At 37.7% G+C, this 14845-nt stretch overlaps 1 protein-coding gene across 2 annotated transcripts in view; it reads right to left on the bottom strand.

Annotated features, from left to right (window-relative positions):
* NKAIN3 (sodium/potassium transporting ATPase interacting 3) overlaps window positions 1–14845 on the bottom strand; it is a 393979-nt gene that overhangs the window by 177316 nt on the left and 201818 nt on the right. For both annotated transcript variants that reach the window (XM_052788441.1, XM_052788442.1), the window contains exon 3: window positions 14293–14373. In XM_052788441.1, coding sequence (XP_052644401.1) covers window positions 14293–14373 — 81 coding nt within the window. The remainder of the gene's footprint in view (window positions 1–14292; window positions 14374–14845) is intronic.

Below are 14845 nucleotides of genomic sequence, written 5' to 3'. Positions count from 1 at the left end.
CCTGGAAACAGGAAAATACAGGTGTTCTGGTTTTGGCTGGGATACAGTTAATTTTCTTCATAGTAGCTAGTACGGGGCTCTGTTTTGGATTTGTGTTGAAAACAGTGTTGATAACACAGGGATGTTTTCATTACTGCTGAGCAGTGCTTACACAGCGTCAAGGCCTTTTCTGCTTCTCACCCCACCCCACCAGCGAGGAGGCTGGGGGGGCACAAGAAGTTGGGAGGGGACACAGCTGGGACAGCTGACCCCAACTGACCCAAGGCATATTCCAGACCATATGATGTCATGCTCAGCATATATAGCTGGGGGACGAAGAAGAAGGAAGCGGGGGATGTTCTGAGTGTTTTGTCTTCCCGAGTAACCTTTACCCGTGAGAGAGCCCTGCTTTCCTGGAGATGGCTGAACACCTGCCTGCCGATGGGAAGTGGTGAATGAATTCCTTGTTTTGCTCTGCTTGTGTGCATGGCTTTTGCTTTCCCTATTAAACTGTCTTTACCTCAACCCATGAGTTTTCTCACTTTTTTTCCTCCCTTCTGATTCTCTCCCCCATCCCACTGGGGGGGAGTGAGCAAGCAGCTGTGTGGGGCTTAGTTGCTGGCTGGGGTTAAACCATGACAACAGGTCATGCAACAGAATTAGAAGCTGCATCCTAGAGAATAAAATGTTTGGATAAAAGTTAATATTATCCTGGAATGTTTAAGCAAGCTGTCTAGTTACAGATGTAAAAAGTGATCTTACCTAGACATTTAGGAATGAAGAAATCCTAGGATACTGATGGTATTGCTAACATATAGGAACATTTTAAAACTCTCTACCAATCTTTTAAAATTATTTGGTTATTTTATGTATTAAAATCAGGTAAATTTGTGTCCCAAGCACATTTTAAGATGTGGACATTTTCACAAGTATTAGCATATTGTAATAGAGTGAAGCAATACATTTTCAAAGAAAATGATACCACAATGTGATATAATCTTTTTTAATGGAAATTGAAGTTTTAAAACCAGAATATAAAGTATATTTTTAACTAATCATCAGGTAGTCAATTGATTCATAAGAGTAAAATATATACAAACTAAACCTAAAATAGATAAAAATATCAAGAAGTAAAAATTAAAAAACCATTATTAAGAAATTTATATCATTGGCTTTTCCAAAATGACTATTTACACTGACTGTGCTAATGTTTGCAGGGTATACACAATGTCTACACGCCTACAAGATCTAACAATAAAAATAGCTAGCTCATGTGAAAAACAAGACATAAGGACGGAAAATACCCTGAAGCAAACCATAGTTGCAACTCAGGATAGACATGAAGCATATGAAAATAGTCCCAAAACAGCATGAACAACTCTGAAGTTAAACAAGGTACAAGTATATTTCAGATGAAGATATAGTGGAAATCAGTTTCGTCACAGCTGGACATGTACATAGTTTTTTCCTCACTGAATGTAGTCTTTTATCCAACAACCCACCTTTGAAGTAGAAAAAATAAGAACCTTGTGAATGCCTCGGTAACAGGTAAAGAGAAAGAAAAATTAATTTAGTCAAGATGGCTCAAAAGGAAAACATCTGTCCTGGCAATAGTGGCTGTATGAAAGTTGCCCAGTAGTTTGGTCACTTCTGATCAAACCGAGGAAAACTACTGAACCAACTGAAAATAATGCTGAAAAGTAAAAATATCATCCATAATTCACAGAAAACAAAGGTAAAATGAATCAGTTGTGTTATATCTATTGCAAAGAAGTAATCTGGGTTTTAGGAATAACACCTATGCCCCTCGTGGCAGAACTAGACAAAGGGTCCAGCAGGCAGCTCAGATATAGTTTAAACTGTCTCAGCATATCTTTGAGATAAACAAGGAGAATCTTCAGCCATAACACCCAAATCAAACCTGAATCTCTCAATCTACCAAAAAGGGGGGGGGGGGGGAAGAAAGAAGCTGCTTCTAAGCGTGCAGAAGATCCATACCAGTAACACAGAGCAGCAGTTCTCAGCAGACGGGTATAACATATTCTTCCTCTGCAATGAAAAGGCTCTTCCAAAACAACATCTTAAAGAACTTCTACATGCTCTCTAAAGATATAAGAGGAGAGGGAATTTAAGTATACAGAATGCAATGCTGCTATAACTCAGACACTATCAAATTATTCATAAACAGCATTTGCCCTTGGAAGACAGTCATAGGCAAGCGCTGTTGCCATCGCTGTGACTTCTCTTCCAACATTTCTGCCTTCCCCATTTGACTGAATAGGTCAAAAAGACCCAGCATTATTCCTGGTATAGTAAAGCCACTCTGACAATAAACCTCCTAGCAAAGCAAAGGGCAGGAGGGCAGCCAAATCCCCAGTAGGATTCTCTCACTCTTTCCCCATTAATCTGAACTGAAGAAGTCTGCTCAAAGGAGCGCTGATACTCATGAATAATAGACTCAGTCACATCATCAACATGAATGAGGAATTTCCCTGAAGGACAGCTGAAAAAGGAAGAGAGAGAGAGTATAATAATCTAGACAAGAAACAATCCCTCCAATTCCCTTGTGCATTGAAAAAGAGTTCTCAAAACCCATTCACCTTATGGAAATTAAATAAATTATTACAGGGAAACCAAGTTTAGGAGATAAAACTTGCTCCAAGATTCAAACCACAAAGATTAAGAGACTACTTCCTATGACCTACAGAATCAAAAGCTGCCTTCTAATTAAGACAGATTAACACAACATAAACATTAAGCATTCCACAAAAGAAAAGACTGTCAAAACAGACATGTTAGAAATATATTTAAGTCTTACCCAAGGTATGCTATTGAATTAACTGGAGGTTTTCGGTTTGCTGAAGCCTTCAAAAGAAATTAACAGTGTGGGAGTAAGGCAGGGACACTGCCCTGTAGTCCCCCTTATTGTGCACCAGGAAAGAACCACTCAATAGGAGCTGAATGGTAAAAATTTCTTCCAGATTCTCTTTTGAAAAATCTGGTGAAAGTCAGGTTCAGGTAGGCCCACCAAACTTACAACATTTGTAAAACTCAAAGGCAAAATGCCAACACCAGGCCCTTGGAGCAAAGTAATTTAAGGCAGATGTTAACTCAGAAAGTTCAAGACTGTGCACATCTAATGTTGAGATATTAGAAAATCCTTAAAGAACCAGGAAATCTCTGAGTGGTTACACAGGCTCTATGTGGTTAGTAAAATTGCCTTGGTTGTCAAATGCAGATCTATGAACAGTAAAACAAACTTGTATCCTCCCTTGCCTTTCCTCTAAATTAGGTAGAGTTAATAAATCCCAAAGAATGCAAGTGCAGTCACCTGGGTGACATCTAGACCTGATGAGCAATAGCCTGCTTCTTGCATTTCTTTTCCAGGTCAACGATAGGCCCACGTTAACACGTCTATCTACATAATACATACAGAGGGATCTGGACAGGCTGGATCGATGGGCTGAGGCCAATTGTATGAGGTTCAACAAGGCCAAGTGCCGGGTCCTGCACTTCGGTCACAACAACCCCATGCAAAGCTACAGCCTTGGGGAAAAGCGGCTGGAAAGCTGCCCAGCGGAAAAGGACCTGGGGGTGTTGGTCAACAGCTGGCTGAATATAAGCAGGCAGTGTGCCCAGGTGGCCAACGGCATCCTGGCCTGTATCAGAAATAGGGTGGCCGGCAGGAGCAGGGAGGTGGTTGTTCCCCTGTACTCGGCACTGGTGAGGCCGCACCTCGAGTACTGTGTTCAGTTTTGGGCCCCTCACTACAAGAAAGACATTGAGGTGCTGGAGCGTGTCCAGAGAAGAGCAACAAAGCTGGTGAAGGGTCTAGAGCACAAGTCTTATGAGGAGCGGATGAGGGAACTGGGGTTGTTTAGCCTGGAGAAAAGGAGGCTGAGGGGAGACCTTATCGCTCTCAACAACTACCTGAAAGGAGGTTGTAGTGAGGTGGGTGCTGGTCTCTTCTCCCAGGTAACAAGCAATAGGACAAGAGGAAATGGCCTCAAGTTGCACCAGGGGAGATTTAGATTGGGTAATTAGGAAAAATTTCTTCACTGAAAGGGTTGTCAAGCACTAGAACAGGCTTCCCAGGGAAGTGGTAGAGTCACCATCCCTGGAGGTATTTAAAAGACACGTCGATGTGGTGCTTTGGGACATGGTTTAGTGGTGGACTTGGCAGTGCTAGGTTAACAGTTGGACTCAATGATCTTAAGGGTCTTTTCCAACCTAAATGATTCTATAATAGTCTGAAGTCACAGTATTATCAAGTCCCATAAGAAGCATTTGGCATACTTAAAACTCCCACGCAGTTCGGTATCATCATTTCTGGGAAGAACTTTTTCATATTCTAATATCACCAACAATAAATCCTCTGTACTTTCATCAAGGTCTAGGACTGTCTTACATGTAAATTATTACAAAAAACTTATTTAAAATTACATTTCCTTCTAAGCAAGCATTGTCTTCAAATGGAAGAAAAAAACAAAAACATGAATCAGTGTGAAATTCCCTTCAAAACAGTAAAACTTTCTTAAAACTGGATATCAACTGAATGCAAATATTTATTAGAAGACTGATGAAATGACTGGCTTCCCCATACACAGGAAGTACTCCTTAATTGGCCAAGGTATGAACTAAAATTCCAAAGGATACACTATAATAGAAAAACAGCATGTAGAAATTATTAGCAAAAACCATCAATTTGACCTTAGCAGGCAATAAATAGAGACTACACTAGCATTGAAATAAGTATACTGCCTTACGTAAGGGTCAAAATCTGTACACAGCAGTCACTCTTGTCAGTAGTTAGAAGTTGCTGGACAGACAGCAGATGTGGTTGATCCATTGTCTAAACAAGAATACGATTAAAGAAATAAAACATGTTTCATTGCAGTTTTGCCAGAAGGACATCACATTTACAAAGAAGAAAATCAAAACCTCACAGCAGTCTTCCCTTTTTCTGTAATAAGAGCATAACAATCACTACAAAATAGATCACATCATTGTCAATAAGTAGACAAAGTAATACCCTGAGCAATGATACCTAGGTCCACCCTTGTCTGCAGATGGATTTGCCATACTTTCTTACAACCAAACCACAACTTGGAGAAATTTCCCTTCCTCACTCCATGAATAAGCTAATTAATTCAACTTCTTCCAGATACATGAGGTTAGACTGGATGGTCCTTCCTGCCCTTATATGCTCCAATTCCTTATTCTATACAATCCTTTTTCAAACTTTGGTACAGGCTTCAGGCACAGATATACTATAGGTACTCAGGGATTTACCCTCTCTGCATCACTTGCCATTGCTGCATGCACTCCTGCATCACAGGACCCAGTTCAGACTGGGACTCCATCCTAATTTCTTTTACATATCCAAAGGTGTCTTTAGAGAAATTTTGTGAGCTACTTGAGCTACTTACCTCCTCCCTGTGAGGCTGTATTTTAGCTTTTTTTTTTTAAGTGTTCAAGATCCTAGAAATTAAGCTAATGAACTCAAACAAACATGAATGTGATGTTTGTATTAATAAGTTTGCCTGTGTAGCACTTAGCTAACCATATATATCACACCCATCATTCCCAAAGCCAATCAACTGTAGATATTAAATGGATTATTAATAAAAAGCCATAGAAATATCATCTCAGTTTTTAAATCAAAGATGATGATGGTGGCCTCCACTCCAAATATCAACCTCCGTATTTAGCATCAAGGCGTTATAAAAGAACACCAATTCTGTTTGAAAAACATATTTTAATGGTGCTGATTGTAGATAATATTATGAACCACTGTAAATGTCACCTGAAAGGATATGAAATTCAATTTTTGCACCATCTGGAATGTAATTCTGATTAAGTTATTTAGCAATGTGATCGTATCACCTAAACAAACTAATTAACATCAGAATGACACATTCTGCAGTTTCGGTGGCATTTATCTGTGTCCCATTTGTTCCACATAATTTTTTTTACAGAATGACCTTATGCTCAAATTGTGCCACCAACCTAGCTGCATGTTAATTTTCCTTCCAAGAGTAGGCATATATTTCATTAAAACTTACGTGATGCTACAGCTTTACACAGTAGAGTGAAACAGACTGAATAACAAATTACTTTGGTTACGTGAAATCTGGAACATCAAAAAACAACCACAAAGCCTCTTCAGCTAAAATAGAAGTCTTTGAGGCTAGTTCATTGTTGAAAATTTTGAACTGGAGGAATGCGCACCGATTTAAATATTAGAATACTAACAGATTAATACTTTTCTGCTCTTTAATTTGCCCTTTTTTTTTTCTTTCCTTAAGAGAGCATGTATTAAGTCATCTTCTTAAGCACTCTGCAGGCAGCATTCCTTTAGTTTTATTTTCAAATGGCAAGCATGAATGTGTAGTTATTCCTTTTTTTGGTTGAGAAATGTAAATTGCAAATAAAAAGACAATGCGTTTTTCCATAGCTTCACCATTTTGAATTCACAGTTCATGGCTAATCATTTTCTAACTTTTCATGGAAACAGTCATTGTATTCTAAACAGAAGCTACCACAAGCAGCTTCTGCTCCTGCACGTATTGATGTCAGCCTAACACAACATCAAAAAATGTTGTTTGCAAATACCATTGAATGGCATACCACCGGGACACTGAATCTATGATTAACAATACCTAATACCAGCCAAGGCCAGAGCTATTATTCTGAAGCACTGAATTGTTGTTTCTTTTCAATATTACACTGCATAACTTCACAGTAAATTGGTTTCCAGGTTTATTACCAAAGTAATTAAAAATGCAAAAGGTTGCTGTTCGAAAAGAACATTATGGAAAAGTATTAAATACAATTGAACCCGGAGATTATTTCTCTTTATGGTGAGAGAGCAGCAGGATGGGAGGAGCAACTTGCATAAGGAAGGTTACATTAGAAGTTCATATTTTAGCAAAACACATTTCAGTGGAACCTCTATTGTAGGAAAGGGCACAAGAATAACAAAAAGGAGGCAACTGGTTCTAAAAACTTGTTTGTTTAGTTTTGGTTTGTTTTTTTTTAAAAAAAAAAAAACCAAAACCCAAACCTTTTACTTCTGAGAGCTGGTTCAAAGAAAAGAGTAAATGCCAAGCATTAAAACTTATATTGGGGTTGTTTTTGTTTGCCTTTATATTAGTTTAGTTGGATTTACTTAAATGGTGTTTAATTAGCACTCCTCCTTTTCCATGTCAGAGAAGATACTGGAACCTTACTTTTAAAACAAAAGTTGTTTAAACCCTTTTGGAATAATAAAGTTGGGGAAGGAGGAGGCAGCAGAGGGTCCAAACCTCAAAGAAATGAAAACAATCTTTTCATCAGGTTTAATTTCTGCAAGTTGAATTTTATTAGCGCACACTATGAAGAGATTATGTTTAACTACTGCTATAAAACTAGTCATTTGTAATGTCTAGAAATTGCAGAATGTCTAGAATTACAGTACATCTACTGCTTCAGCGTGATCCATTATTGTGCATATCACAGCTAGTAGCAGCTGATGGCATCAGCTGAAGCAAATGGACATACAGTAGTGGGGAGAATAAGAAGGTAATGGGTATGTAGTCTCCCAAGGCCCAAGAGAGATGCTGACCAAAAGCAACTGATATGAATCAGAGGTGTGTGGGAAGAAATTCTCAGCTGAGTTGGACATGAATGTATGCACAATGTCCAGCAGTGAAGAAACATACTATTATCACTCTCACATTGTCCTCAGTGAAGGATGTGTTGCTGTGAAAGGCAATGATTTGTGTTCAATTAAAAATCCATCAACAGAACAGAAAGCACATGAGTCTTATCTGTAACAGGTGTCTAATCTCTATCAGGAGTGAACCGCAATGATAGCATTGCCTCCCACTTGGTGTCACGCAGCTGAACACCAAAAGCCCACCTGCGCACGCTCAAGAACTGACATCAGCCACCTCGGAGCCTCCACTGGGGTTCCCCATTTTCCGTGTCACTACACACCTGCTGGGGAAAAAAGCCAGAGACACCCCAAGCTCCCCAGCTGGAATGCCACCCCTTCCGAAGTTAACGACACTCTGATAATGACATCTTTGATTAAAGATGAGGTTTTGAGTCTTCAACTTGTACTCACTTTTTCATTTTTAACACTCCTACCCTAAACCATCCACAGACACTATCTTGGGTTTTTATCTTGACAGAGGCTTATTTCTATAGATTAAAAATAGCAGGGCAGAAGAGTTACCTAGATCACCCCACACTGATACTCCTTTACTTCATTCTTCAAATTATCTAGTGACGAGGCTTTGTAACAGCTTTAGATCCTATTCAGTGCCTTTACTATTAAAAAGCTTCTCCTGACCTCCAACCAAATCTTCTCTGACACATGCTCAGCAAATTATTTCTTGCCCTTCTTCCCAGTGGATATGAAAAAACCTGATCACTTTCCTCCACATAAAAATCACTTACATGTGAGTAGATGTACTATGATCTACCTTCAGTCTTCTGCTTAGATTAAGGAAGTCCTTTACCCTCCACCTGCTGATTTTCCATGCAGGTTTTATGGATGCTGCCAACTTTGTCCACAAGCTTTTGGAGTGGGCTATTCCATAGAGCTAATTATGATGTTAATTACACCAAAATAATTGACTCTGTTTTCTCACTTACATCAGCACAACTTAGAATGAGGATCACTTTTTCTTTCATATTGTTAGCCTGAATTCAAGCAACGCTTATGCTCTCATTTCACATTAAAAAAAACCAACACAAAAAACCCCAGAAAAACCACAAGCCCCAGCATATACCTTTACATCTCTATTAATTACAAAATAGCATTGGTTTTGAGTTTAACTTACTCTATTTGAAGTGATTAGATATAATTGCACAACAATTAAGGATTGACTGACATGCACCAGATGGAATAAATTGGATTCCAGAAGTAGCCAGGATAAAGTCCACATAATTAGCCCCCATTCTGATGTACAATATTTTGTTTAGAAAAAGAGTACTAGGTTTCCATTCCCACAGCGTTTTACTAAGTAATTTATTAGTCCATTTTGTCCTCAGATGGAATAAATCATTAATTTTAACAGTTATAATTCTATCCTCCAACTACAGATCCATGTAAGAATTCAGCCTATAGTTCTGTCTCCAGCTTAATAAAGTTGGCTGGGAGCTCTACAGACTTTGAACTTCTATTGATAAAAGTAAATATTACTAGAAAAAAATATGTGAAAAGAGATTGTTTTATTAATTAACATACACAAAGTTTCCTTTGACTTCAGGGGAAAGGTTAATGAAGCTAGTGTCACAGGCACCTTAGAGAGTTCATATTCACCTACAATATTCAATACCTAAAACTAAGGACCAGATAATGTTTTAGCAGTAGTTTTCTACTGAATGTATGAGTGTTTGTCATGCAAATCCTTGGCCAAAAGCAATAAAAGAGTCAGTTGACAGAGAGCTCAACCTTGAGAGCTAAACTTAAAGTAATCCTGAATGAGGCAAAGTTCATCCTAAAGAAGCATGGCACAGAAAAACTGCAGAACAAGCAAAAACATCACAGAAGAGAGCTCATCAACGTTGCCCAGATGCTTAGGTAAGGTATATAAAAAAACAGGAAAGGAGTATACAGTACTGGAATGCTGCTATACATTTACTGAATAAAGGCATTAACACATGCAAACAAATGTCACTAACTCAAAATAAAACAAGTGGTAGAAAAGTGGTCTATCAAAAAGTATCAGTTTGATTAGCAAATGATAAATACAAATAAACACAGCTATTTTCATACTGGATCTGAAATACTGGAGGGATATAAATGATAGAAATATTAACTGTACATACTAAACAAATGAAGTCTCCTTTGTACAGAAGTACATAAAAGAACGTATTGCTGGGGGTGGAGGGCTGGCTTATACAAGTTAGAAGTTCTCTTGTCCATATTTAAGAAGAACATACAAAACTTCAAAGTAACAGCTTCTGGTATTGTATGAGGTAAGATACAATCAATGTTTATTTTCAAATGCTCTTTAGAGAAATTTTTTTTGCCTCTTATTCCTTGAGATTTGTGTTTATGTCTATATGTTTTGAATTGTCCATACTCTCAATTGGGGCAATTAGAACACATTTTCATTTCAAGACAGAGAATAAGATCCAAACAACTAGTGAGCTCATGTATGGATGTAGCAATCTGTCATCCTTCAGCAGAGGATTAAAAGGTCATGTTACAATAGCGGCTTTGTTTCTCTCATACAGAGTGGTTAACAGTAAAACTTATGCTTTCAATTTCATAAAAGTAGTAAATGAAAAATACAGGCAAATTTCATTCTTCATACAGGCAGGTTTTTTCACTGCTAAAATCAGAAATGAAAAAAAGAATGCAAAAACCTAAGTTAACAGAAACAAAAAAGATTTATATATTTATTTTATTTCTAATCAAATAGTTTCTTTAGCCCTGCAAAAAGCATTAAAATTTTATTTGCACATCTGTAATATAAGTGAAAAAGGAGCTTGACTTATTTGCTGTTTATAAGGTAGTTAAAGAGGAAACCTTTACTCATTAGCTTTCTACTTACAACACAGCTGTGGGAGAGCCAGGTTTATTTCCTTTTCACACCCAAGAAGACTTGAATCCATATCATCCTATTCCCAGGAGATTGCCCTAATTACCATACTGTAGTTATTGGGGAGTGCTTCCACAGAAAGCTTGTCTGTGAATGTTTCCCTCTTTGTATAAAATAATATGATATTTATTGGAGCAGGGACTGAGACCCTTGATGACAAGCCATATATACAGTCTTTCAGTTCCCAGCTTACCCCTCCCCACCAGCTTCCTCCACTCAGGTCTACCAGTTTAGCCCTCCAGATTATTAAAAACAAACTTTGGTGGGAATTTGGCTATCTTTGAAATTACCTTTTTTTTTTTTTTCAAATTACTTTAAAACATGAAAAATGTTTTCAACTAAAAATATACTTTCCATGTCACTCTTGTGAAGAAACGTCATACTCTTCTGAAAGAATGGAAAGGATGAAGTCACATACATCATGTTTGACACTAGGAGGATGGGTGGCAGAAGTTTCCATCACTCCTTATCAAGAAAAGTTTAAAGATCTTGGTGTACTAGATCCATAAACTTTAAACTAAATACCAGGCTGATCCTTTAAAAAAAAAAAAAAAAATCAGTTTACCAGGAAAATCTGAACATTATGCGTTATAATTGAAGGAAAAATATTTCCTTCATTGGAAGGAATGCCATTTAATATTGCACCAAGTTATATTTTCTGATAGTATTCATAACTGAAGACCTAATAAATTCACAGGACTCCAAGCAACAGCTAACTCTGGTTCTGGTCAGAGCAAATATAAACATGATAGTGCTTAAAAACAAACAGACCAACAGAAATCAGTCAGCTGCCAGACAGCATCATAATTTTCCCTGATAGTATATCAATAGAATTTAAAAGTTAGAATCAATCTGCATTCATTTCAGAAACAAAACCTTTTTTTAAATGGAAAACTAGAACAATAGCAAGAAAAAAGTTGAATATTCCCTGCCAAGAATTCAGTGCTGAGAAAATAGCCATCCTTGAAAAGCTTCTGATGGTGTTTGATTTGCCAATGACACTAATGTACCTTCGTGACAGCACATTTCTATCATGCCTGACAACACAGGAGCATATTCATGGAAAGCAATGATGACATTTTTTAAGCTAGCACCTTGAGTAAAATGTGGGTCCCAGTTAAGTCAGTGTCAAATACCCATCGATGTGAAAATACCCAGGATTTTACGCTGTCCTGGTTTCAGCTGGGATAGAGTTAACTGTCTTCCTAGGAGCTGGTACAGTGCTATGTTTTGAGTTCAGTATGCAAAGAATGTTGATAACACTGATGTCTTCAGTTGTTTCTCAGTAGTGTTTAGACTAATGTCAAGGATTTTTCAGCTTCTCATGCCCAGCCAGCGAGAAAGCTGGAGGAGCACAAGAAGTTGGCACAGGACACAGCCAGGGCACCTGACCCAAACTGGCCAACGGTGTATTCCATACCATGGGACGTCCCATCTAGTACAGGAACTGGGAAGTGGGGGCAGGGATTCGCCGCTCGGGGAACTAGCTGGGTGTCGGTCGGCGGGTGGTGAGCAATTGCACTACACATCATTTGTACATTCCAATCCTTTCATTATTGCTGTTGTCATTTTATTAGTGTTATCATTATCATTATTAGTTTCTTCTTTTCTGTTCTATTAAACCGTTCTTATCTCAACCCACGGGTTTTGCTTCTTTTTCCCGATTTTCTCCCCCATCCCACTGGGTGGGGGGGGGGAGTGAGTGAGCGGCTGCGTGGTGTTTAGTTGCTGGCTGGGGTTAAACCACGACAACGCATATGGTGCAAAAAGACCTCAGTTTCTGGATGACCGCATCATCTCTAGCATGGTTTTCAGAAACAGCATTAAACAAACCCCAAATTCCATGGTTTACTGAACAAAATTCTTGATTCTATCATTACTAGCTTGGTCCTGATACTGTTGCCTTTGATGTAATCTATACAAGAGCAGTTAACTTCCATGGAAATAATTTTGTGTCTACCATTTTGTTGAGAAACTACTTTTCAAATGTTGTAATTATAAACCACAGGATAAAAATGCCACCAAAATTCTGAGATCAGCTGAAGTGCATACTAATAAAAGGCCTTTTCCTCAACTGTTGAGTCATATTTGTGCTGCTATTTCTCTGCATTGTGATTTGTCATATATGTTAAGTATGAAGACCTAAAAATGAAACACGGTGGTGAAACTGGAAGATACAAGATTTCAATTCATACCTGCTGGTTTATAATCCCCTTACACTAAGGGTATGACGAGAATCCTTTGCAATCAACGGAAAGACAACTCAAATTTTCACAAACTCAGGGGCCAGACTAAAAGTTTTGCTTCACTTCCTAGGCACTTAGATAAAACCACTAGTTATCCATAAAAATATAATAGTCGCTATAAAAACAGTCATCACCCAACTGATTGAAAAAATACAAACTCTGTGTATAATGAAAATGAACAATTACTTTGGGCATTCATCACTTCCATGTGTTGCTCTTCTGTTCATCTAATAGATTTTTAAGTCAGAACATACCAATATGATCATTTATTTTGATCATCTATGAAGTGCACTAATTTCCTCATCAAGCCTATGACTTCTGGTGAACTACATCATATCTGGAGAAAAAATAAACTGTTGTAGCTTTTCACTATGGAATTTTATCACCAAAGGAATCTATCACTGAAAGCTTTAATTTTAATGGAATTTTTACTGAGTAAATTAAATTTTATTTCTTATTAAATCAGTTTCACCACTTTTCTGTTTGTTGTCAGCCAAAAGCAATGAGTTTTAATGCTGAACCCAAAAAAGTATGTAGTTCGCAAATGTTCCCATCTGAACTGAGTGGAGTTCACAACTCTAAAAACATTGCATGAATTAACAGTGATGTAGTTCATATCACTAAGTCGACAATCAGTAATGGGGACCTTTATTCTATTAATAATACCAGGATCAGCATGCACTATGGGCATACTGTGCCTGGAATCATTCAAGTATGAATGTGTTAAACAAAGATCAATATCATCTACGTCCAACAGGAGGATGAAAAGCAGCAGATGTTGTATGGAACTTACTGTAGATACAATGCTAAATATAACCTACGCTAACGTAAGTGCTACCTTGTACAAAAACAACATGTATCTCGATACTTCCAGCAAACATTTCTCTTCTAATCAGAGGTTTGAATAAACAATCAGTGACCTAGAGGACTGAGTGTCATGTAAAGGAAAGTTTTATTCAGATCTGAAAAAAAAGTCATCCTTTGCCATTTGTTCTTTTCTAAAGAATTAACATTCTCACCATGAGACCAATTTGCTCAACAAGTTGTTACATTAACCTTCTTAGTAACTTTCTTTAGCTGCTTTCAAAGCAGTCTTGGAAATTCAGATACACTTTTCATACATGCTTGAAAACTCAACCAAAATGACATTGTTTTTCAACAATCAAAAAGAACCTCAGATTTTCCACTGAATAACCTTACCTCCCCCCTTCCACTCCCCCTCCAGGATGGTACTTCAGAAGGCACCTGTAATTCAGATTCATTGCATTTATGTACTTCAAACCCATGACTATTTACTATCATCAGAGAAGTTCAAACACTGGAGTTCTCATCGGAGGGGAAATCTGAAGATCAAATTGTATGTTCAAACAACCACATTTTTCTTCTATGGTTCCAGCCTTCTAAAATCTGAGAGTCCTGCTGTTAAAACACCCTCCCATAAACCTGAAGAAGGATAAGTGACCTACCTTCGAAAGTCCGCCTACTTCCAAATAGAAGCAGATAATGAAAACATTCCAGGTGACCCACAGGGCAGTCCACACCGTGTACTAAACACAAAGCCAGATGAAAGCAAAAAGACAGAAAAATAAAATGTGAAGATGAAAAGACTTTATACTGAGCAGATCAATAATAAAAAACCTGATATCAATAAGCATTGTTCTTCTGGGAACAGCCAAGTGCAGAGAGTTCAGAAAAGGTCTCCCTGCAGAAGTCCCCTAAGAGCCATAGGAAATTACAAATCCAATATTCATTGCTGCTCTGAATAAACACCAATAAAAGAGATTTCTTTTTTACAGTTTTACACTATCCTACTGATACCAATTAAGTCCAAAATGCTGACTTAAACACTGTTTTTGGGGCAACTGTGAGTCATTTGTAAATCATGATTTAGCTCTGTTAAAGGAGATTCCAGAATAGTAAAATAATTTAAATAAGCAAATACTATTAAAATAATATTTAAATATTATGAAGAAAGACACAAGAAAAAAACACCACCAAATAAAACAGAAGATCTATTGA

This window comes from Harpia harpyja, chromosome 5, assembly GCF_026419915.1.
Source record: "Harpia harpyja isolate bHarHar1 chromosome 5, bHarHar1 primary haplotype, whole genome shotgun sequence".
NCBI lineage: Eukaryota > Metazoa > Chordata > Aves > Accipitriformes > Accipitridae > Harpia > Harpia harpyja.
Note: the sequence above shows the minus strand (reverse complement) of the source record. Positions and strands in the feature narration are given on the sequence as shown.